The sequence below is a fragment of the Triticum aestivum genome, chromosome 2B (assembly GCF_018294505.1).
Source record: "Triticum aestivum cultivar Chinese Spring chromosome 2B, IWGSC CS RefSeq v2.1, whole genome shotgun sequence".
Classification (NCBI taxonomy): Eukaryota; Viridiplantae; Streptophyta; class Magnoliopsida; order Poales; family Poaceae; genus Triticum; species Triticum aestivum.
Window position 1 is genome coordinate 122,466,817 of NC_057798.1, and position 23,301 is coordinate 122,490,117.

Here is a 23,301-nt window from a genome sequence, read left to right on the forward strand (position 1 = left end):
GACACCGTGTGTAGCATCTAGCCGGGTTAGGATCCTCTACAATACTGTACGGTGCTGTACAACCAATGCCATTTGGGACTTGTTGGGGAACGTTGCAAAAAATAAAAAAAATCTACGCTTCACCAAGATCAATCTATGGAGTCATCTAGCAACGAGAGAGAGGAGTGCATCTACATACCCTTGTAGATGACGCGCGGAAGCGTTCAAGAGAACGGGGTTGAGGGAGTCGTACTCGTCCTGATCCAAATCACCGAAGTTCCTAGCGCCGAACGGACGGCACCTCCGCGTTCAACACACGTACGGTTGGGGAAGACGTCTCCTCCTTCTTGATCCATCAAGGGGGAGGGAGAGGTTGATGGAGATCCAGCAGCACAACAGCGTGGTGGTAGAAGCAGCGGCGATCTCGGCAGGGCTTCGCCAAGCTCAACGAGAGGGAGAGGTGGTACGGAGGGAGAGGGAGGCGCCAGGAGCAGGGGTGCGCAGCCCTCCCCCCTTCTTTATATAGGGGCCCTGGGGGGGCGCCGGCCCCCTAGAGATCCCATCTCAAGGGGGGGCGCCGGCCCCCTAGAGATCCCATCTCAAGGGGGGGCGGCGGCCAAGGGGGGGACTTGCCCCCCAAGCCAAGTGGGGCGCCCCCCCCCCCATCCCTAGGGTTTCCAACCCTAGGCGCAGGGGAGGCCCAAGGGGGCGCACCAGCCCACCAGGCGCTGGTTCCCCTCCCACTTCAGCCCATGGGGCCCTCCGGGATAGGTGGCCCCACCCGGTGGACCCCCGGGACCCTTCCGGTGGTCCCGGTACAATACCGGTGACCCCCGAAACTTTCTCGGTGGCCGAAACTGGACTTCCTATATACAGTTCTTCACCTCTGGACCATTCCGGAACTCCTCGTGAGTCCGGGATCTCATCCGGGACTCCGAACAACTTTCGGGTTACCGCATACTAATATATCTACAACCCTAGCGTCACCGAACCTTAAGTGTGTAGACCCTACGGGTTCGGGAGGCACGCAGACATGACCGAGACGACTCTCCGGACAATAACCAACAGCCGGATCTGGATACCCATGTTGGCTCCCACATGCTCCTCGATGATCTCATCGGATGAACCATGATGTCGAGGATTCAAGTAATCCCGTATACAATTCCCTTTGTCAATCGGTACGTTACTTGCCCGAGATTCGATCGTCGGTATCCCAATATCTCGTTCAATCTCGTTACCGGCAAGTCACTTTACTCGTACCGTAATGCATGATCCCGTGACCAAACACTTGGTCACATTGAGCTCAATATGATGATGCATTAAAGAGTGGGCCCAGAGATACCTCTCCATCATACGGAGTGACAAATCCCAGTCTCGATCCGTGTCAACCCAACAGATACTTTCGGGGATACATGTAGTATACCTTTATAGCCACCCAGTTACGTTGTGACGTTTGGTACATCCAAAGCACTCCTACGGCATCCGGGAGTTACACGATCTCATGGTCTAAGGAAATGATACTTGACATTGGAAACCTGGGCTCCTTGGCAAGGGCAATAGCTCCGGTGTTGTCACAAAAGAGAGTGATTGGCCTCGACGCATTGGGTATGACTCCTAGGTCGGTGATGAACTCCTTCATCCAGATTGCTTCATGTGCTGCCTCCGAGGCTGCCATGTACTCCGCTTCACATATAGATCCCGCCACGACGCTTTGCTTGCAGCTGCAACAGCTTACTGCCTCACCATTCAAAATATACACGTATCTGGTTTGTGACTTAGAGTCATCCAGATCTGTGTCGAAGCTAGCGTCGACGTAACCCTTTACGACGAGCTCTTCGTCAACTCCATATACAAGAAACACATCCTTATTCCTTTTCAGGTACTTTAGGATATTCTTGACCGCTATCCAGTGTTCCATGCCAGGATTACTTTGGTACCTTTCTACCAAACTTACGACAAGGTTTACATCAGGTCTGGTACACAGCATGGCATACATGATAGACCCTATGGCCGAGGCATAGGGAACGACACTCATCTTTTCTCTATCTTCTGCCGTGGTCGGACATTGAGCCGAGCTCAATTTCACACCTTGCAACACAGGCAAGAACCCCTTCTTGGACTGATCCATATTGAACTTCTTTAATATCTTATCAAGGTATGTGCTTTGTGAAAGACCTATGAGGCGTGTCGATCTATCTCTATAGATCTTGATGCCTAATATGTAAGCAGCTTCTCCAAGGTCCTTCATTGAAAAACACTTATTCAAGTAGGCCTTAATGCTATCCAAAAGTTCTATATCATTTCCCATCAAAAGTATGTCATCCACATATAATATGAGAAATGCTACAGAGCTCCCACTCACCTTTTTGTAAACACAGGCTTGTCCATAAGTCTGCATAAACCCAAACGCTTTGATCATTTCATTAAAGCGAATGTTCCAACTCCGAGATGCTTGCACCAGCCCATAGATGGAGTGCTGGATCTTGCATACCTTGTTAGCATTCTTAGGATCGACAAAACCTTCCGGCTGCATCATATACAGTTCTTCCTTAAGATAACCGTTAAGGAATGCCGTTTTGACGTCCATTTGCCATATCACATAATCATAGTCTGCGGCAATTGCTAACATGATTCGGACGGACTTCAGCTTCGCTATGGGAGAGAAAGTCTCATCATAGTCAACCCCTTGAACTTGTCGATAACACTTAGCGACAAGTCGAGCTTTATAGATGGTAACATTTCCATCCGCGTCCGTCTTCTTCTTAAAGATCCATTTGTTTTCTATCGCTCGCCGATCATCGGGCAAGTCTGTCGAAGTCCACACTTTGGTTTTCATACATGGATCCTATCTCGGATTGCATGGCTTCAAGCCATTTGTTGGAATCTGGGCCCGCCATTGCTTCTTCATAGTTTGAAGGTTCACCGTTGTCTAACAACATGATTTTCAGGACAGGGTTGCCATACCACTCTGGTGTGGAACGTGTCCTCGTGGACCTACGAAGTTCAGTAGCAACTTGATCCGAAGTACCTTGATCATCATCATTAATTTCCTCTCTAATCGGTGCAGGCACCACATGAACATCTTCCTGAGCTGCGCTACTTTCCGGTTCAAGAGGTAGTACTTCATCAAGTTCCACTTTCCTCCCACTTACTTCTTTCGAGAGAATCTCTTTCTCCAGAAAGGACCCGTTCTTGGCAACAAAGATCTTGCCTTCGGATCTGAGGTAGAAGGTATACCCAATGGTTTCCTTAGGGTATCCTATGAAGACGCATTTTTCCGACTTGGGTTCGACCTTTTCAGGTTGAAGTTTCTTGACATAAGCATCGCATCCCCAAACTTTTAGAAACGACAGCTTAGGTTTCTTCCCAAACCATAATTCATACAGTGTCATCTCAACGGATTTAGACGGTACCCTATTTAAAGTGAATGTAGCTGTCTCTAGAGCGTATCCCTAAAATGATAGCGGTAAATCAGTGAGTGACATCATAGATCGCACCATATCCAATAGAATGCGATTACGACGTTCGGACACACCGTTACGCTGAGGTGTTCCAGGCGGCGTGAGTTGTGAAACGATTCCACATTTCCTTAAGTGCATACCAAATTCGTGACTTAAATATTATCTTTCAGTCACGTTGATTCTCTACCTCATTCTGAAATTCCTTAAACTTTTCAAAGGTCTCGGACTTGTGTTTCATCAAGTAGACATACCCATATCTACTCAAGTCATCAGTGAGAGTGAGAACATAATGATAGCCTCCGCGAGGCTCAACGCTCATTGGACCGCACACATCAGTATGTATGATTTCCAATAAGTTGGTTGCTCGCTCCATTGTTCCGGAGAACGGAGTCTTGGTCATTTTGCCCATGAGGCATGGTTCACATGTGTCAAATGATTCATAATTGAGAGACTCTAAAAGTCCATTAGCATGGAGCTTCTTCATGCGCTTGACACCAATGTGACCAAGGCGGCAGTGCCACAAGTATGTGGGACTATCGTTATCAATCTTACATCTTTTGGTATTCACACTATGAATATGTGTAACATCACGTTCGAGATTCATTAAGAATAAACCATTGACTAGCGGGGCATGACCATAAAACATATCTCTCATATAAATAGAACAACCATTATTCTCGGATTTAAATGAGTAGCCATCTTGTATTAAACGAGATCCAGATATAATGTTCATGCTCAAAGCTGGCACTAAATAACAATTATTGAGGTTTAAAACCAATCCAGTAGGTAAATGTAGAGGTAGCGTGCCGACAACGATCACATCGACCTTGGAACCATTCCCGACGCGCATCGTCACCTCGTCCTTCGCCAGTCTCCGCTTATTTCGCAGCTCCTGTTTTGAGTTACAAATATGAGCAGCCGCACCGGTATCAAATACCTAGGAGCTACTACGAGTACTGGTAAGGTACACATCAATTACATGTATATCACATATACCTTTAGTGTTGCCGGCCTTCTTGTCCGCTAAGTATTTGGGGTAGTTCCGCTTCCAGTGTCCCTTTCCCTTGCAATAAAAGCACTCAGTCTAAGGTTTGGGTCCATTCTTTGGCTTCTTGCCGACAACTGGCTTATCGGGCGCGGCAACTCCTTTGCCGTCCTTCTTGAAGTTCTTCTTACCCTTGCCTTTCTTGAAACTAGTGGTTTTGTTGACCATCAACACTTGATGTTCCTTTTTGATTTCCATCTCCGTTGATTTCAGCATTGAAAATACTTCAGGAATAGTTTTCACCATCCCCTGCATATTGTAGTTCATCACAAAGCTCTTGTAGCTCGGTGGGAGCGACTGAAGGATTCTGTCAATGACCACCTCGTCTAGGAGGTTAATGTCCAGCTGGGACAAGCAGTTGTGCAACCCAGACATCTTGAGTATGTGCTCACTGACAGAACTATTTTCCTCCATCTTACAACTGTAGAACTTGTCGGAGACTTCATATCTCTCGACCCGGGCATGAGCTTGGAAAACCATTTTCAGCTCTTCGAACATCTCATATGCTCCGTGTTGCTCAAAACGCTTTTGGATCCCCGTTTCTAAGCTGTAAAGCATGCCGCACTGAACGAGGGAGTAATCATCAGCACGCGATTGCCAAGCATTCATAACGTCTTGGTTCTCTGGGATGGGTGCTTCACCTAGCGGTCCTTCTAGGACATATGCTTTCTTGGTAGCTATGAGGATGATCCTCAGGTTTCGGACCCAGTCCGTATAGTTGTTGCCATCATCTTTCAGCTTGGTTTTCTTTAGGAACGCGTTGAAGTTGAGGTTGACACGAGCGTTGGCCATTTGATCTACAAGACATTTTGCAAAGGTTTTTAGACTAAGTTCATGATAATTAAGTTCATCTAATCAAATTATTTAATGAACTCCCACTCAGATTAGACATCCCTCTAGTCATCTAAGTGATACATGATCCAACTCAACTAGACTGTGCCCGATCATCACGTGAGACGGACTAGTCATCATCGGTGAACATCTCCATGTTGATCATATCTTCCATACGACTCATGTTCGACCTTTCGGTCTCTTGTGTTCTGAGGCCATGTCTGTACATGCTAGGCTCGTCAAGTCAACCTAAGTGTTTTGCATGTGTAAATCTGTCTTACACCCGTTGTATGTGAACGTTAGAACCTATCACACCCGATCATCATGTGGTGCTTCGAAACAACAAACTTTCGCAATGGCGCACAGTTAGAGGGAACATTTTCTTGAAATTATTATGAGGGATCATCTTATTTACTACCGTCGTTCTAAGCAAATAAGATGCAAAAGCATGATAAACATCGCATGCAATCAAATAGTGACATGATATGGCCAATATCATTTTGCTCCTTTTGATCTCCATCTTCGGGGCGCCATGATCATCGTCGACACCGGCATGACACCATGATCTCCATCATCGTGTCTTCATGAAGTTGTCACGCCAACGATTACTTATACTTCTATGGCTAACGGTTTAGCAACAAAGTAAAGTAATTTACATGGCGTTATTCAATGACACGCAGGTCATACAAAAAATAAAGACAACTCCTATGGCTCCTGCCGGTTGTCATACTCATCGACATGCAAGTCATGATTCCTATTACAAGAACATGATCAATCTCATACATCACATATATTTCATTTATCACATCCTTTTGGCCATATCACATTACAAGGCATATGTTGCAAAAACAAGTTAAACATCCTCTAATTGTTGTAAGTTTTTTCACGTGGCTGCAATAGGGTTCTAGCAAGAACGTTTCTTACCTACGTAAAACCACAACGTGATATGCCAATTTCTATTTACCCTTCATAAGGACCCTTTTCATCGAATCCGATCCGACTAAAGTGGGAGAGACAGACACCCGCTAGCCACCTTATGCAACTAGTGCATGTCAGTCGGTGGAACCTGTTTCACGTAAGCGTACGTGTAAGGTCGGTCCGGGCCGCTTCATCCCACGATGCCGCCGAAACATGAAAAGACTAGTAGTGGCAAGAAAATTGAAAACATCTACTCCCACAACAAGATTATGTTCTACTCATGCATAGAAACTACGCATAGACCTAGCTCATGATGCCACTGTTGGGGAACGTTGCAGAAAATAAAAAATTTCTACGCTTCACCAAGATCAATCTATGGAGTCATCTAGCAACGAGAGAGAGGAGTGCATCTACACACCCTTGTAGATCACGAGCGGAAGCGTTCAAGAGAACGGAGTTGAGGGAGTCGTACTCGTCGTGATCCAAATCACCGAAGATCCTAGCGCCGAACGGACGGCACCTCCGCGTTCAACACACGTACGGTTGGGGAAGACGTCTCCTCCTTCTTGATCCAGCAAGGGGGAGGGAGAGGTTGATGGAGATCCAGCAGCACAACAGCGTGGTGGTGGAAGCAGCAGCGATCTCGGCAGGGCTTCGCCAAGCTCAACGAGAGGGAGAGGTGGTACGGAGGGAGAGGGAGGCGCCAGGAGCAGGGGTGCGCAGCCCTCCCTCCCCCAATTTTTATATAGGGGCCCTGTGGGGCGCCGGCCCCCTAGAGATCCCATCTCAGGGGGGCGCCGGCCAAGGGGGGGGGACTTGCCCCCCAAGCCAAGTGGGCCCCCCCACCCCTAGGGTTTCCAACCCTAGGCGCAGGGGAGGCCCAAGAAGGGCGCACCAGCCCACCAGGGGCTGGTTCCCCTCCCACTTCAGCCCATGGGGGCCTCCGGGATAGGTGGCCCCACCTGGTGGACCCCCGGGACCCTTCCGGTGGTCCCGGTACAATACCGGTGACCCCCGAAACTTTCCCGGTGGCCGAAACTGGACTTCCTATATACAATTCTTCACCTCCGGACCATTCCAGAACTCCTCGTGACGTCCGGGATCTCATCCAGGACTTCGAACAACTTTCGGATTACTGCATACTAATATCTCTATAACCCTAGCGTCACCGAACCTTAAGTGTGTAGACCCTACGGGTTCGGGAGACACGCAGACATGACCGAGACGACTCTCCGGTCAATAACCAACAGCGGGATCTGGATACCCATGTTGGCTCCCACATGCTCCTCGATGATCTCATCGTATGAACCACGATGTCGAGGATTCAAGTAATCCCGTATACAATTTCCTTTGTCAATCGGTACGTTACTTGCCCGAGATTCGATCGTCGGTATCCCAATACCTCGTTCAATCTCGTTACCGGCAAGTCACTTTACTCGTACCATAATGCATGATCCCGTGACCAAACACTTGGTCACATTGAGCTCATTATGATGATGCATTATCGAATGGGCCCAGAGATACCTCTCCGTCATACGGAGTGACAAATCCCAGTCTCGATCCGTGTCAAACCAACAGATACTTTCGGGGATACCTATAGTATACCTTTATAGCCACCCAGTTACTTGTGACGTTTGGTACACCCAAAGCACTCCTACGGCATCCGGGAGTTACACGATCTCATGGTCTAAGGAAATGATACTTGACATTGGAAAAGCTCTAGCAAACGAACTACACATGTATTATGATTGGGTCTTGTCCATCATTCTAATGATGTGATCCCGTTATCAATGACATCCAATGTCCATAGTCAGGAAACCATGACTATCTGTTGATCAACGAGCTAGTCAACTAGAGGCTTATTAGGGACATGTTATGGTCTATGTATTCACACATGTATTATGATTTCTGGATAACACAATTATAGCATGAATAATAGACAATTATCATGAACAAGGAGATATAATAATAATCATTTTATTATTGCTTCTAGGGCATATTTCCAACAGAACTTGGCCCCACATGTCATCGACACTACAACACCATACGGTACTACAAAGTATCTCAACCCCATCTAGCCGCATAGTTGAAGATGAGGTCGGCGTAGTCGCAACCGAAGTCAGAGCAGAGGCGCGGAAAGGTCGACGGACGGTGGCGGGCGACGCAAATCAATATTAGATCGGAAAACCAAAGAAGAAGCACCGATCAGGACGACCGATGTGAGAGAGAAAAACCCGGATCAAGGATCGGGGAAAAGACTCTTTAGGGCAGCCGGTCAACATGACCAGCGGACGAACCTTAGGTACGGGCGGCGCGGCCCCCGGCGGCGGTCATGGAGGCTGACTGCCCCGGGGGCGGCGTGCGGAGCAGAAGCGGTGGGCGACGGCTAGGGTTGGATCGGTTAGGCTGATACCATGTTAAAAGAGAGAGAGGAATTGATGAAATAGTTCGTTGTATTGCTTGAGTCTCGTGGGCATATATATAGGAGTGAGAAATGCTAGAGCGACGGGCATATTTTACAGACTTTACGGACTGATGCTAGATGGCAGTTTTCGGTTGGAGTTTAGAGAGGGAGGCGGGGTCCACCCGCCTTAAAATCAGGGGGGGCGAAGGTTATTAGCGTTAAGGGGCCCGTAAACCATCCGTGATTGTCCGTGTGTTTAGAATTATCGTATAAGAGTACAATGACCAACTTAAAGTACAAGACAAGGCATGACCAAATTCTAGTTCATCTTATAATACTTCCTAATAATCTTATACTCGACAATTCAGACATGCTTATTTTCCTGGCTTCTTCCACGTGCAATGACAAATTAACGCTCCTGCACAGCTTACCCAGCCAACGAGTGACTAGACTAGTGCGAAAGATACTACTCGTGAAAGCAGTGCTACTCACTGGTCACTGCAACTTGCCGGACACGCCCGTTATCCCGTGTAGTTTTCTGCCCGGCGTCTTGCTTGTATGAGCTTGGAGCTATGTGCGAGTCCGAGTCTTCGTGAGATATTTTGCTTGCTTGAGCTGTGAGCTGTGTGTGGGTGCCTCGCAGCTTCCTGTGAGTGGCACCTGCGTGAGCAAGCTCCAAATGTAGGCCTGGCTGGTGTATGGTTTGCTACATTCGTTCACAGTCTACCTAGAGTTCCCAGCCGCTGAATCTTTGCTCTATATAAATGTGGAGAAGGCAACAATGGAAGATTGTCAAGGAACCATGCAGTCTCTGCTAGCCCTTGGTCTGCTGCTGCTTCTGAGCCTCGACGGAGGTGTGGCCTTGGCGGCGGAAGACGGCCGGTTCGCCTACCAAGGCTTCGCCACCGCGAACCTCACGCTGGATGGCGTCGCCGCCGTCACGCCCAACGGCCTCCTGCTGCTCACCGACACGGAGTACCAGACAACAGGCCATGCCTTCCACCCCGCACCACTCCGCTTCCTCGACAGCTCCACCGCGACGGCGAACAGCGCCGCCAATGCGCGGTCCTTCTCCGCGTCCTTCGTGTTCGCCATTAGGTTCAGAACTCCAGATACGATGGCCTGACCAGCTACGGGCTTGCGTTCGTCGTCGCGCCGACCTCGAACCTCTCAGCTGCCGAGAGCGGGCGGTACCTGGGCCTCCTCAACGGGACAAACGGCACGGCCAGCGATCCCATCTTGGCGGTCGAGCTCGACACCATCATGGACGTCGAGTTCCGCGACATCAACAGCAACCACGTCTGCATCGGCGTCAACAGCCTCATCTCACGGCAGGCCAAGCTGGCTGGGTACTGCAGCGACGAGAACGGCACCTTTCAAGAGCTGAGGCTGAACAGCCGCCAACCGATGCAGGTCATGGTTTTCATTTTCACTGTAATTTCATCATGTCAGCAATTATAGTAGTACACATGAATTCAGATTACTTACAAAGTAGTTCCTCCGTTCCTAAATATAAGTTTTTTAGAGATTCTAATATGGATTAAAAATAAAGCAAAATGAGTAAATCTACGCTCTAAAATATGTCTATATACATTTGTATGTAGTCCTATTAAAATTTCTAAAAGGACTAATATTTGGAAACGGAGGTAGTAACATTTTGGAAAGAAAATATTTGGTCGGATCTCAATCAAATTCAAGTGAAAATTTTGGTCCTCTCACCAAAATGAAAACCTAAACCACTCATTTCAGATATGGCTGAAATGAGATGTGCTTCGGTACAACCCCCCTCTAAAACGTATAAAGGGTAGGTAGTACAGACATTTCACATATTGTATCCATTTCTAAATGTACGATAGTGCCCGCTGAGTATAAATCCTGGGTACTCAAGCATCCTGGGTAGTAACATTGAGTTGTAGTGAGATTCGTACTCGTTACCTCTCAGTATAAATCCTCTAGCTGTCTAGCAGAACCAACTGGGACACCTCGGGCTACTGTGCTACCTACGACATTTGAATCTTCTTGTTCACGCGGCAGATGTGACGCTAAAAAAAGAGAAACGCTAGGGATCAGATCAGACCACTTCGTCATCATTCTTTTTTTAGGCGAAATACTTCGTCATCATTCGATTTGTAGAAACTGACACACAAATCCGATTGGAAGGCATAGAACGTGCGCCAGCAAAGCTTTTACCTTATGTGATTGGTGGAAAGTAATAACTGCCCATAGATCACGTGAGTTGGGAAACAAATCACTGATTTAAGGAAGCAAAATAAATGTTAGAAAACTAATTCAAGATTTTAAAGAAAAATAATCAATCTAGCGAAATTTGTATCCAATGTTACCAAAAATTAGTTCATGTGCAACTAAGAAGACACCAAAAAATTTCGTCTCTATTCATTTGCAGTGCACCAAAACTACGCTCAAATTTTGCCTCCACATCAACTCAAAATTAACATGCTTCATTGGTCCGTATAACATGTTTCCAACTAGCTAAATATTTGCTTCATTCCCATCTCCAAAATCATAGGATTCATATTCTCATATCACACGTATTATGTATTCACCATAATATTAGCTTCAAGTCTGGTATCCATGTGCTTGCCTCCTTACGTTCTTTATTGTACAAGCTCGTAGCCACTGTCGACCGAGGGCTTGTTGTGAACTGACACGGTGAAGTTGTTGATGAGATCGGACCAGGTGATTAAATTATGATTTTAAATTATTTTTCGTTCAAACATTTATTAAATGTTTTTTTAAAAAGCCTTTATAGTTTTCAATTTTGTCCCTTATTATTTATTAGTTATGTTAAAAACTTAAAAGCAGTTTTAAGTACCTACCTAAATTATGATTTTAAATATATTTTCCAAACTTAGCATAGATGCTTAATATAGGCAGGCCCACCTGCTAGCGAAAGTTGTGGTCATATCAAGAATGTCCCAAACATATGCAACGTAGGTTGTCCGGGTAAGCCAGAAGGCACCGTTTGATAGCACGTTGTTTCCCAACATCAGTCAAATGAACCTAATTTTTTTTATTGGCTTGTATGATCAACTCAAGGCATCATGGCAGGTTGTTTTATTTTTCAACAATTTTTTTATTTACTAGAGTTTTCTTGGTCAAAAAGACCAATAAACGGTCAGACATGTCGTAGCTTGTATATGGTGTCAGAAATTGTGCAAACCTGGCATGAATGCCTACCATGGACATGCCTGCCTATTTCTAGAACTTGGGGTCATTTCAAGAATTTCTAAAACTAAACCATGTTCAACATAAGGTGTGCAGGTAAGGCAGAAGGCTCTGTTTGAGAGCTTGTTGTTCCTCAACATCCTTGAATTGGCCCCAACTTTAACCAAGGGTGTGTCTACCTTCTTTCAAAAGTTGGGTTCATTTCATACATGTTAAAAAATACAACGTGTTCAACCGAGGGTGTTTGGGTAGGCGAGAACGGTCTGTTTGGGAGCACTTCATTTCTCAACATCCTAAAATGGCTCCAACTTTTTCTTGGTCTTGTATGGCCAATTCAAGGCACCATGCCAAGCTGTTTCAGTTTTCGATAATTCTTGCATTTTCTGAAGTTTTCTCGATGAAAAATGCCCGGACGTGATGCAACTTTCACACAGTGTCGGAATGCATTCAAACATGGCATAGATGCCTACCATGGGCATGCCCACCTGCTTGCAAAAGTTGGGGTCTATTCATGCATGTCCAAAAATAACCATGTTCAACAGAGGGGGTTCGAATAGGCCAAAACGGTCCATTTGAGAGTCCATTTTTTTCATGGCCTTGTATGACCAAATCAAAGTGCCATGGCAAGTTATTTGAATTTTCGACAATTTTTGCATTTTTTGGAGTTTTCTTAGTGAAAAATGGTCAAACATGATGAAACTTGCATACAGTGTAGGAATTCATTCAAATATGACATGGATGCCTACCATGGGCATGCCCACTTGCTGACAAAGTTAGATCATTTCATGCATGTCAAAAAATAGATCATATTCAATGGAGAGTGTTCAGGTAGGCGAGAAGGGTCCGTTCGAGACCATTTTTTTACATCCATCACACATGACCCAAATTTATTCCATGAGCTTATATGGCCAATTCTAGGCACCATGCCAAGTTGTTTGAGTTTTCAAAAAAAATCCTTTTCTGGAGTTTTCTTGGTGAAAAGGACCGATAAATAGTCGGGCATGTCGCAACATGCAAGCGATGTCGGAAGTCGTTCAAACCTGGCATGGATGCCTCATGTGTCCGTACCAGGCTGCTGAAAAAAGTTGGGGTCAATTATCCATAGTCCAAAAAACCACTAGTTGAGAGGAGTGTGCTAAACTAGGCCAGACGAGTCCTGTGAGCATGTAGTTTTTCCCAATTTGAAAGCTTCTGTTATTTGTAACTTCTGCCATTATCAACCAAAATGAACATTTTATTGTGAACTAACCATCTCTTGAAATTTGCGAACAATTTTGAAATTTCAATTTGTGTATGAAAGTTTTACAAGTTTGAACACCTTTTCCACAATTGATAACAAATTCCCAACAATTGATGAAAATTTTGACAAAAATAGGAAACAACGTACTTTTCTATAAAATCATCATTTTTTTGGAAGCACAAGCATTTATTCTACACAAAACATTTTTTAAGATTCTAGAATATTTTTTAAAATTCTATTTTTTTTTTAAAACAAGAACATTTTAGGGTATTCCAAATAATTTTCCAACTTTTTGAACAAGTTTGAAAAAGAATTAACAAAAAATAGAAAACAATGCTTAGCCGTTGGCTTAACTAGGGGACGGCAACGATCCCATCAGGCGCCTGTTGGGGGAAACTCCATTTGATGCTTATTACGTCAAACAGTCGTTGTTTCTCACACACCCAATCGATACGAGTGAACATGAGCCAGCCCATTTTAATCTGTTCATTGCCTCTGCAGATGCCGGTTTTTAGAACCTTTTAGATGGTTACAGGCCGATTTTTACCTGTTTCGGGAATGTTTAAAAAGGTTCATGAATCTTTTTGTTTTTCAAAATTGCAAACTTCAAAAAATGTTCAACGTATTTATTTATTTATTCACATTTAAAAAAAATCAAAAATACCAAAAATGGTCGCATTTTCAACAAGTTTAAAGTTTCAAAATAGTTTGTGTTTTAAAAAATTGCCAGGATTTTAAAAAAATCTCATTATTTTAAATTGGTTCGGAGTTTATAAATGTGTTCCGCTTTTTGGAAAATTTGTTTGAATTTTAAAACTTTTGTTTACAATTTGGAAAAATGTCCGCGTTTAAAAAAATCACGTCCTAATATCCAAAAAAAATGGTCAAATATGTCACTGGTCATGGTTTTTAAAACCCGCGCTGCCAATTAGTCAAGATGGGTGTCTCAATCTAGTGGTTGTGCTGGATTGTGTTGATGTGGGAGCTCTTGTGTTCGTTTCCTGCTTGGAGCAATTCTTTTTAGATTTTCCACTGTTTCACTACAAGTCACAAAACTGCAAGTCCACTACGCACGTCGTTTGCTGCTGGGCCAGCCCAGTTTACTGCTCCCTGTACGGTCTGGGTGACGTATTGTGTTCAATTCCTGCTGGGAGCAATTCTTTTTAGATTTTCCACTGTTTCACTACAAGTCACAAAACTGCAAGTCCACTACGCACGTCGTTTGCTGCTGGGCCAGCCCAGTTTACTGCTCCCTGTATGGTCTGGGTGACGTATTTCGTAAAAGGACCATCCTGCCCTTTCTTATGAAGAGGTATGACCAGATCTGGTTCGTCAACGTGTCTAAGGGGGTTGTATCGAAAAAGAAGTGGGCTGGAATATTTCTAAAACTGAAATTCAAAACCATGTGCAGGTGTGGGTAGACTATGATGCACAGGCCAGACGACTCAACGTGACATTAGCGTCCGTGCATGTACCAAGGCCCAAGATTCCTCTACTCTCCGAAGTCATTGATCTCTCCACAGTCATGGCAGACAAGATGTACGTTGACTTTTCAGCTTCCGGAGGTTGGGGCGTAGGCACACACCACTATGTCCTTGGATGGAGCTTCATCTTGGACGGACCCACCCCGCTGCTAGACTTCTCCACGCTGCTAGACCATACAGGGAGCAATTCTTTTTAGATTTTCCACTGTTTCACTACAAGTCACAAAACTGCAAGTCCACTACGCACGTCGTTTGCTGCTGGGCCAGCCCAGTTTACTGCTCCCTGTATGGTCTGGGTGACGTATTTCGTAAAAGGACCATCCTGCCCTTTCTTATGAAGAGGTATGACCAGATCTGGTTCGTCGACGTGTCTAAGGGGGTTGTATCAAAAAAGAAGTGGGCTGGAATATTTCTAAAACTGAAATTCAAAACCATGTGCAGGTGTGGGTAGACTATGATGCACAGGCCAGACGACTCAACGTGACATTAGCGTCCGTGCATGTACCAAGGCCCAAGATTCCTCTACTCTCCGAAGTCATTGATCTCTCCACAGTCATGGCAGACAAGATGTACGTTGACTTTTCAGCTTCCGGAGGTTGGGGCGTAGGCACACACCACTATGTCCTTGGATGGAGCTTCAGCTTGGATGGACCCACCCCGCTGCTAGACTTCTCCACGCTTCCTGTCCTACCACGCCTGGGTCCCAAACCTCAGTCAAAGATCTTGGATGTCGTGCTGCCACTGGCCGCGGCATTGCTTGTCATTGCAATGCTAGCTATCATCTTCTTCTTCTTGTGGCATCGTCGTCGATTTGCTGAGGTACGAGAAGATTGGGAGGACGAGTTCGGCCCACATTGTTTCGCGTACAAGGATCTATTTCATGCCACTGAGGGGTTTTTTGGTACGAATTTACTTGGTGTGGGAGGATTTGGAAGAGTGTACAGAGGAGTGCTTTTTTCGTCCAACTTGAAGGTTGCGGTGAAGAGAGTGTCACATGATTCGAAACAAGGAATAAGGGAGTTCATTGCTGAGGTGGTGAGCATTGGTCGTCTCCGCCACCAGAATCTTGCGCGGTTACTAGGCTATTGCCGGCGAAAGGGTGAACTTTTCTTGGTTTATGACTACATGGAAAATGGTAGTCTTGACAAATACTTGTACAATGGAAACAAGCCAACTCTACAATGGTCCGAGAGGTATCGGATCATCAAAGTCACTCTCGTGCTCCTACCCATCATCCAGTGCAAGGCCTAGCATGCGGAAGATCGTGCAATACCTGGACCGTGCAATACCTGTCTCCAACTTACGTGAGTTACAACATGTTAGCAATGATGCAGCATGAAGGGTTCGATTCGTACATAATACCGTCCAATTCGTCGAATAGCACTGTGTGTCGTCAGTCTTCGGTGACAATTCTACAGGAGGGGAGGTGAAGGCTTGCAAGTGACGCCTCTTGTTTTTGTTTCTTGTCTCATTGTTCCTTTAAGTGCTTGTAATCCACTTCTGATGTGAGCTTTCCTTTGAATATCTTGTGAACCAGGTATGCTGGGGGAGCTCTTTTACTAATGTACGAAACCGAGTTTTCATAGTGATATTTCTATCTTGTACATAAGTTTAGTGGTCATTAGTGATATTACCTCAACTTTCCAGTGACAGTCTCTAGCAAGTCGATCTGCACCCATGCACAATTCTCCCAAATTAAATGATTCACCTAGGTACGCTTACTCTATGCTAGTTAGAGCATTTCTAACCGATCCCCTAAAATTTAGCGGAGTAAAAGGCTTAGTGAAGGGCTTAGTGGAGTATATATATACTGCACTAGGTTTTGGCTGGACTTAGCCGATCCCCTAAATATAACGAAGTAAATTTTTGTTTTTTTAAACTTTGCAATTCTAGTATAAATTGCAACTACATATTGGCACACATATATAAACTAAACATAGTTTTCCACTAGTGGTTGTGCTGGATTGTGTTGATGTGGGAGCTCTTGTGTTCGATTCCTGCTGGGAGCAATTCTTTTTAGATTTTCCACTGTTTCACTACAAGTCACAAAACTGCAAGTCCACTACGCACGTCGTTTGTTGCTGGGCCAGCCCAGTTTACTGCTCCCTGTACGGTCTGGGTGACGTATTGTGTTCGATTCCTGCTGGGAGCAATTCTTTTTAGATTTTCCACTGTTTCACTACAAGTCACAAAACTGCAAGTCCACTACGCACGTCGTTTGCTGCTGGGCCAGCCCAGTTTATTGCTCCCTGTATGGTCTGGGTGACGTATTTCGTAAAAGGACCATCCTGCCCTTTCTTATGAAGAGGTATGACCAGATCTGGTTCGTCGACGTGTCTAAGGGGGTTGTATCGAAAAAGAAGTGGGCTGGAATATTTCTAAAACTGAAATTCAAAACCATGTGCAGGTGTGGGTAGACTATGATGCACAGGCCAGACGACTCAACGTGACATTAGCGTCCGTGCATGTACCAAGGCCCAAGATTCCTCTACTCTCCGAAGTCATTGATCTCTCCACAGTCATGGCAGACAAGATGTACGTTGACTTTTCAGCTTCCGGAGGTTGGGGCGTAGGCACACACCACTATGTCCTTGGATGGAGCTTCAGCTTGGACGGACCCACCCCGCTGCTAGACTTCTCCACGCTTCCCGTCCTACCACGCCTGGGTCCCAAACCTCAGTCAAAGATCTTGGATGTCGTGCTGCCACTGGCCGCGGCATTGCTTGTCATTGCAATGCTAGCTATCATCTTCTTCTTCTTGTGGCATCGTCGTCGATTTGCTGAGGTACGAGAAGATTGGGAGGACGAGTTCAGCCCACATTGTTTCGCGTACAAGGATCTATTTCATGCCACTGAGGGGTTTTTTGGTACGAATTTACTTGGTGTGGGAGGATTTGGAAGAGTGAACAGAGGAGTGCTTTTTCCGTCCAACTTGAAGGTTGTGGTGAAGAGAGTGTCACATGATTCGAAACAAGGAATAAGGGAGTTCATTGCTGAGGTGGTGAGCATTGGTCATCTCCGCCACCAGAATCTTGCGCGGTTACTAGGCTATTGCCGGCGAAAGGGTGAACTTTTCTTGGTTTATGACTACATGGAAAATGGTAGTCTTGACAAATACTTGTACAATGGAAACAAGCCAACTCTACAATGGTCCGAGAGGTATCGGATCATCAAAGTCACTCTCGTGCTCCTACCCATCATCCAGTGCAAGGCCTAGCATGCGGAAGATCGTGCAATACCTGGACCGTACAATACCTGTCTCCAACTTATGTGAGTTACAACATGTTAGCAATGATGCAGCATGAAGGGTTCGATTCGTACATAATACCGTCCAATTCGTCGAATAGCACTGTGTGTCGTCAGTCTTCGGTGACAATTCTACAGGAGGGGAGGTGAAGGCTTGCAAGTGACGCCTCTTGTTTTTGTTTCTTGTCTCATTGTTCCTTTAAGTGCTTGTAATCCACTTCTGATGTGAGCTTTCCTTTGAATATCTTGTGAACCAGGTATGCTGGGGGAGCTCTTTTACTAATGTACGAAACCGAGTTTTCATAGTGATATTTCTATCTTGTACATAAGTTTAGTGGTCATTAGTGATATTACCTCAACTTTCCAGTGACAGTCTCTAGCAAGTCGATCTGCACCCATGCACAATTCTCCCAAATTAAATGATTCACCTAGGTACGCTTACTCTATGCTAGTTAGAGCATTTCTAACCGATCCCCTAAAATTTAGCGGAGTAAAAGGCTTAGTGAAGGGCTTAGTGGAGTATATATATACTGCACTAGGTTTTGGCTGGACTTAGCCGATCCCCTAAATATAACGAAGTAAATTTTTGTTTTTTTAAACTTTGCAATTCTAGTATAAATTGCAACTACATATTGGCACACATATATAAACTAAACATAGTTTTCCACTAGTGGTTGTGCTGGATTGTGTTGATGTGGGAGCTCTTGTGTTCGATTCCTGCTGGGAGCAATTCTTTTTAGATTTTCCACTGTTTCACTACAAGTCACAAAACTGCAAGTCCACTACGCACGTCGTTTGTTGCTGGGCCAGCCCAGTTTACTGCTCCCTGTACGGTCTGGGTGACGTATTGTGTTCGATTCCTGCTGGGAGCAATTCTTTTTAGATTTTCCACTGTTTCACTACAAGTCACAAAACTGCAAGTCCACTACGCACGTCGTTTGCTGCTGGGCCAGCCCAGTTTATTGCTCCCTGTATGGTCTGGGTGACGTATTTCGTAAAAGGACCATCCTGCCCTTTCTTATGAAGAGGTATGACCAGATCTGGTTCGTCGACGTGTCTAAGGGGGTTGTATCGAAAAAGAAGTGGGCTGGAATATTTCTAAAACTGAAATTCAAAACCATGTGCAGGTGTGGGTAGACTATGATGCACAGGCCAGACGACTCAACGTGACATTAGCGTCCGTGCATGTACCAAGGCCCAAGATTCCTCTACTCTCCGAAGTCATTGATCTCTCCACAGTCATGGCAGACAAGATGTACGTTGACTTTTCAGCTTCCGGAGGTTGGGGCGTAGGCACACACCACTATGTCCTTGGATGGAGCTTCAGCTTGGACGGACCCACCCCGCTGCTAGACTTCTCCACCCTTCCCGTCCTACCACGCCTGGGTCCCAAACCTCAGTCAAAGATCTTGGATGTCGTGCTGCCACTGGCCGCGGCATTGCTTGTCATTGCAATGCTAGCTATCATCTTCTTCTTCTTGTGGCATCGTCGTCGATTTGCTGAGGTACGAGAAGATTGGGAGGACGAGTTCAGCCCACATTGTTTCGCGTACAAGGATCTATTTCATGCCACTGAGGGGTTTTTTGGTACGAATTTACTTGGTGTGGGAGGATTTGGAAGAGTGTACAGAGGAGTGCTTTTTCCGTCCAACTTGAAGGTTGCGGTGAAGAGAGTGTCACATGATTCGAAACAAGGAATAAGGGAGTTCATTGCTGAGGTGGTGAGCATTGGTCGTCTCCGCCACCAGAATCTTGCGCGGTTACTAGGCTATTGCCGGCGAAAGGGTGAACTTTTCTTGGTTTATGACTACATGGAAAATGGTAGTCTTGACAAATACTTGTACAATGGAAACAAGCCAACTCTACAATGGTCCGAGAGGTATCGGATCATCAAAGTCACTCTCGTGCTCCTACCCATCATCCAGTGCAAGGCCTAGCATGCGGAAGATCGTGCAATACCTGGACCGTGCAATACCTGTCTCCAACTTACGTGAGTTACAACATGTTAGCAATGATGCAGCATGAAGGGTTCGATTCGTACATAATACCGTCCAATTCGTCGAATAGCACTGTGTGTCGTCAGTCTTCGGTGACAATTCTACAGGAGGGGAGGTGAAGGCTTGCAAGTGACGCCTCTTGTTTTTGTTTCTTGTCTCATTGTTCCTTTAAGTGCTTGTAATCCACTTCTGATGTGAGCTTTCCTTTGAATATCTTGTGAACCAGGTATGCTGGGGGAGCTCTTTTACTAATGTACGAAACCGAGTTTTCATAGTGATATTTCTATCTTGTACATAAGTTTAGTGGTCATTAGTGATATTACCTCAACTTTCCAGTGACAGTCTCTAGCAAGTCGATCTGCACCCATGCACAATTCTCCCAAATTAAATGATTCACCTAGGTACGCTTACTCTATGCTAGTTAGAGCATTTCTAACCGATCCCCTAAAATTTAGCGGAGTAAAAGGCTTAGTGAAGGGCTTAGTGGAGTATATATATACTGCACTAGGTTTTGGCTGGACTTAGCCGATCCCCTAAATATAACGAAGTAAATTTTTGTTTTTTTAAACTTTGTAATTCTAGTATAAATTGCAACTACATATTGGCACACATATATAAACTAAACATAAATTTAAATGTTCAACCAAATTATGAATATAGTTTACAAACTGAATTTAAACACGCTGAATGGTTCAACGTAGCAAATAGCATTTTATAGAACAACTAGGACTCGCTTAGACGTTGCCAATGATGCTCAACAAGATCTTGTTGGAGCTGAGTATGAACTTGACAGTTCTCGATCTTGCGATGCCCCTCAAGGGATGTCAAGATCTTATTTGTATCATATTGTGGCTCAACCGGAGTCCTATTGGTGATGTACCGAAAGTTCTCAGGCATATCTCTCTCGTTTTCAATGAGCATGTTATGCAATATGATACAACAAGTGATGATTCGCCATAGAACCTTGGAGTTTAGTACTCGGCAGGGTCACGAACAATTGCAAAGCGCTTCTAAAGCACATTGAAGGATCTTTCCATATTTTTTCTTGCAGCTTCTTGATATTGGGCAAAGTAAGTGTTTTTGTTATCTTTTGAATACATAGACAACGAGCTCGAGACCGTGGGATCCATCTCCATGTGAGCAGATAGCCACTAACTCTAGCCGGCCTATCATTCCTAGTACGAGGCAGACGTATTACGCTGAATTCAATGTTTCAGCACACTGAAAATCATTCCCCTTATTTTCCTGCTTCCTTCCACATGCAACGACGAACGCTCCTTGCCTTGCCCTGTGTGGCACGGTGCTTGAGAGCAACTCCAGCCGCGTCCCCAACAAGGTCCCCCAGGCAACTTTTCGGCCGCCTGCGCCAAAAAATCGGCCCAGTCGCGTCCCAGGGGCCCATTTTTCATCGTCTCGGCCCGAAATTGGCGTCGGCGGACCCAACCAGAACCCGGCGCCTGGGGGGCGCTCGGGGGCGCTGGGCGAATCATTTTTGACGCGAAAGCGCCGTGGGGCAGCCGCGTCAGCGACACCGCCGCCTCGTCTTCCCGACGCCTCGGTTTCCCACGGGGAATCAATGGCAAGGCTGCCGCCGGTCATCTTTGCCATTGATTCCTCACGGGCGGCGCGTCACGGGGCGGCGCACCGACGTGCGCCGACGCCTTCCCTCCCTCGGACGCGTACACACGGACGCGGTGCGGCTATATATGGTCTCGCTCGCCGCGTTCGAGTGCCACCTCTCCACACCTCTCCCGAGCGCCGCCGCCGAGCTCCTCTCCCTACCACAGCCCTCCCTCTCCCGCCGGTCTCTTCTCCCCAGCCACTCCCTCTCCCCGATGGCCGAGCGTTTCCCCGGAGATGAGGCGGCGGCCAACGGCTTCGGCCGCCGTTCGCTCCGCGAACAGGAGTCCTGGCTCCTGTTCCAGGCGAACATCCCGGTGCCGCGGGACATGCGCGCCGGGCCGACGGGCTGGAGGCTCAGCAATGGGGGAGTGCCCATTCCCCCGTTGCCCGACGCCGTCAACAAGCCATCGTACTTCGCCGACGAGGTCGAGATTGCGCGCGCCTCTCTCAACGACGCCGAGCGCTCCCTTCCCCAGTACGCCGCCGACAACAACGCGGCATGGACGGCATACTTTGAACGCTGCCAGCAGCAGCGGCTGGCGTCCACCAACGGGGCGCCGTGTTGGGGAACGTAGCAGAAATTCAAAATTTTCCTACGTGTCATCAAGATCTATCTATGGAGAAACCAGCAACAAGGGGAAGGAGAGTGCATCTACATACCCTTGTAGATCGCTAAGCGGAAGCGTTCAAGAGAACGGGGTTGAAGGATTCGTACTCGTCGTGATCCAAATCACCAGAGATCCTAGTGCCGAACGGACGGCACCTCCATGTTCAACACACGTACAGCCCGGTGACGTCTCCCATGCCTTGATCCAGCAATGAGAGAGGGAGAGGTTGAGGAAGACTCCATCCAGCAGCAGCACAACGGCGTGGTGGTGATGGAGGAGCGTGGCAATCCTGCAGGGCTTCGCCAAGCACCGCGGGAGAGGAGAAAGGAGAGAGGTAGGGCTGCGCCTTGAGGGAGAGATTCTTGTGTCTCTGGCAGCCCCAAAACCGCCACTATTTATAGGAGGAGGGGAGGTGGTTGCACCCCCATCTAGGGTTCCCACCCTAGGGGTGCGGCATCCCTAGATGGGACTTGGAGGGGGCGGCCAAGAGGGGGAGAGAGGGGGCGCGCCCTAGGGTGGGCCTTTAGGCCCATCTGCGCCTAGGGTTTCCCCTTTCCCCTCCTAGCTGCGCCTTGGGCCTTGGTGGGAGGCGCACCAGCCCACTCTGGGGCTGGTCCCTTTCCACACTAGGCCCATGCAAGCCTGCGGGGCTGGTGGCCCCTCCCTGTGGACCCCCGGAACCCTTTCGGTGGTCCCGGTACATTACTGGTGACCCCTGAAACACTTCCGGTGGCCAAAACCTCACTTCCTATATATTATTCTTTACCTCCGGACCATTCCGGAACTCCTCATGACATCCGGGACCTCATCCGGGACCCCGAACAACATTCGGTAATCACATACAAACTTCCTTTATAACCCTAGCGTCATCGAACCTTAAGTGTGTAGACCCTATGGGTTCGGGAACCATGCAGACATGACCGAGACGTTCTCCGGTCAATAACCAACAGCGGGATCTGGATACCCATGTTGGCTCCCACATGTTCCACGATGATCTCATCGGATGAACGACGATGTCAAGGACTCAATCGATCCCGTATACAATTCCCTTTGTCTAGCGGTATTGTACTTGCCTGAGATTCGATCGTCGGTATACCGATACCTTGTTCAATCTCGTTACCGGCAAGTCTCTTTACTCGTTCCGTAACACATCATCCCGCGATCAACTCTTTGATCACATTGTGCACATTATGATGATGTCCTACCGAGTGGGCCCAGAGATACCTCTCCGTCACACGGAGTGACAAATCCCAGTCTCGATTCGTGCCAACCCAACAGA

At 46.7% G+C, this 23,301-nt stretch overlaps 2 protein-coding genes and 1 pseudogene across 2 annotated transcripts; all 3 read left to right on the plus strand.

Annotated features, from left to right (window-relative positions):
- Nucleotides 1-9,312: 9,312 nt before the first annotated feature.
- Nucleotides 9,313-16,401, plus strand: LOC123043840 (L-type lectin-domain containing receptor kinase SIT2-like; annotated as a pseudogene).
- Nucleotides 15,801-18,367, plus strand: LOC123039095 (L-type lectin-domain containing receptor kinase SIT2). Its single transcript, XM_044462389.1, has 2 exons — nucleotides 15,801-15,866; nucleotides 16,956-18,367. The coding sequence occupies exons 1-2, from the start codon at nucleotides 15,801-15,803 to the stop codon at nucleotides 17,763-17,765; spliced, it is 876 nt and encodes a 291-aa protein (XP_044318324.1). The 3' UTR covers nucleotides 17,766-18,367.
- Nucleotides 17,767-20,196, plus strand: LOC123039096 (L-type lectin-domain containing receptor kinase SIT2). Its single transcript, XM_044462390.1, has 2 exons — nucleotides 17,767-17,832; nucleotides 18,922-20,196. The coding sequence occupies exons 1-2, from the start codon at nucleotides 17,767-17,769 to the stop codon at nucleotides 19,729-19,731; spliced, it is 876 nt and encodes a 291-aa protein (XP_044318325.1). The 3' UTR covers nucleotides 19,732-20,196.
- Nucleotides 20,197-23,301: the final 3,105 nt, after the last annotated feature.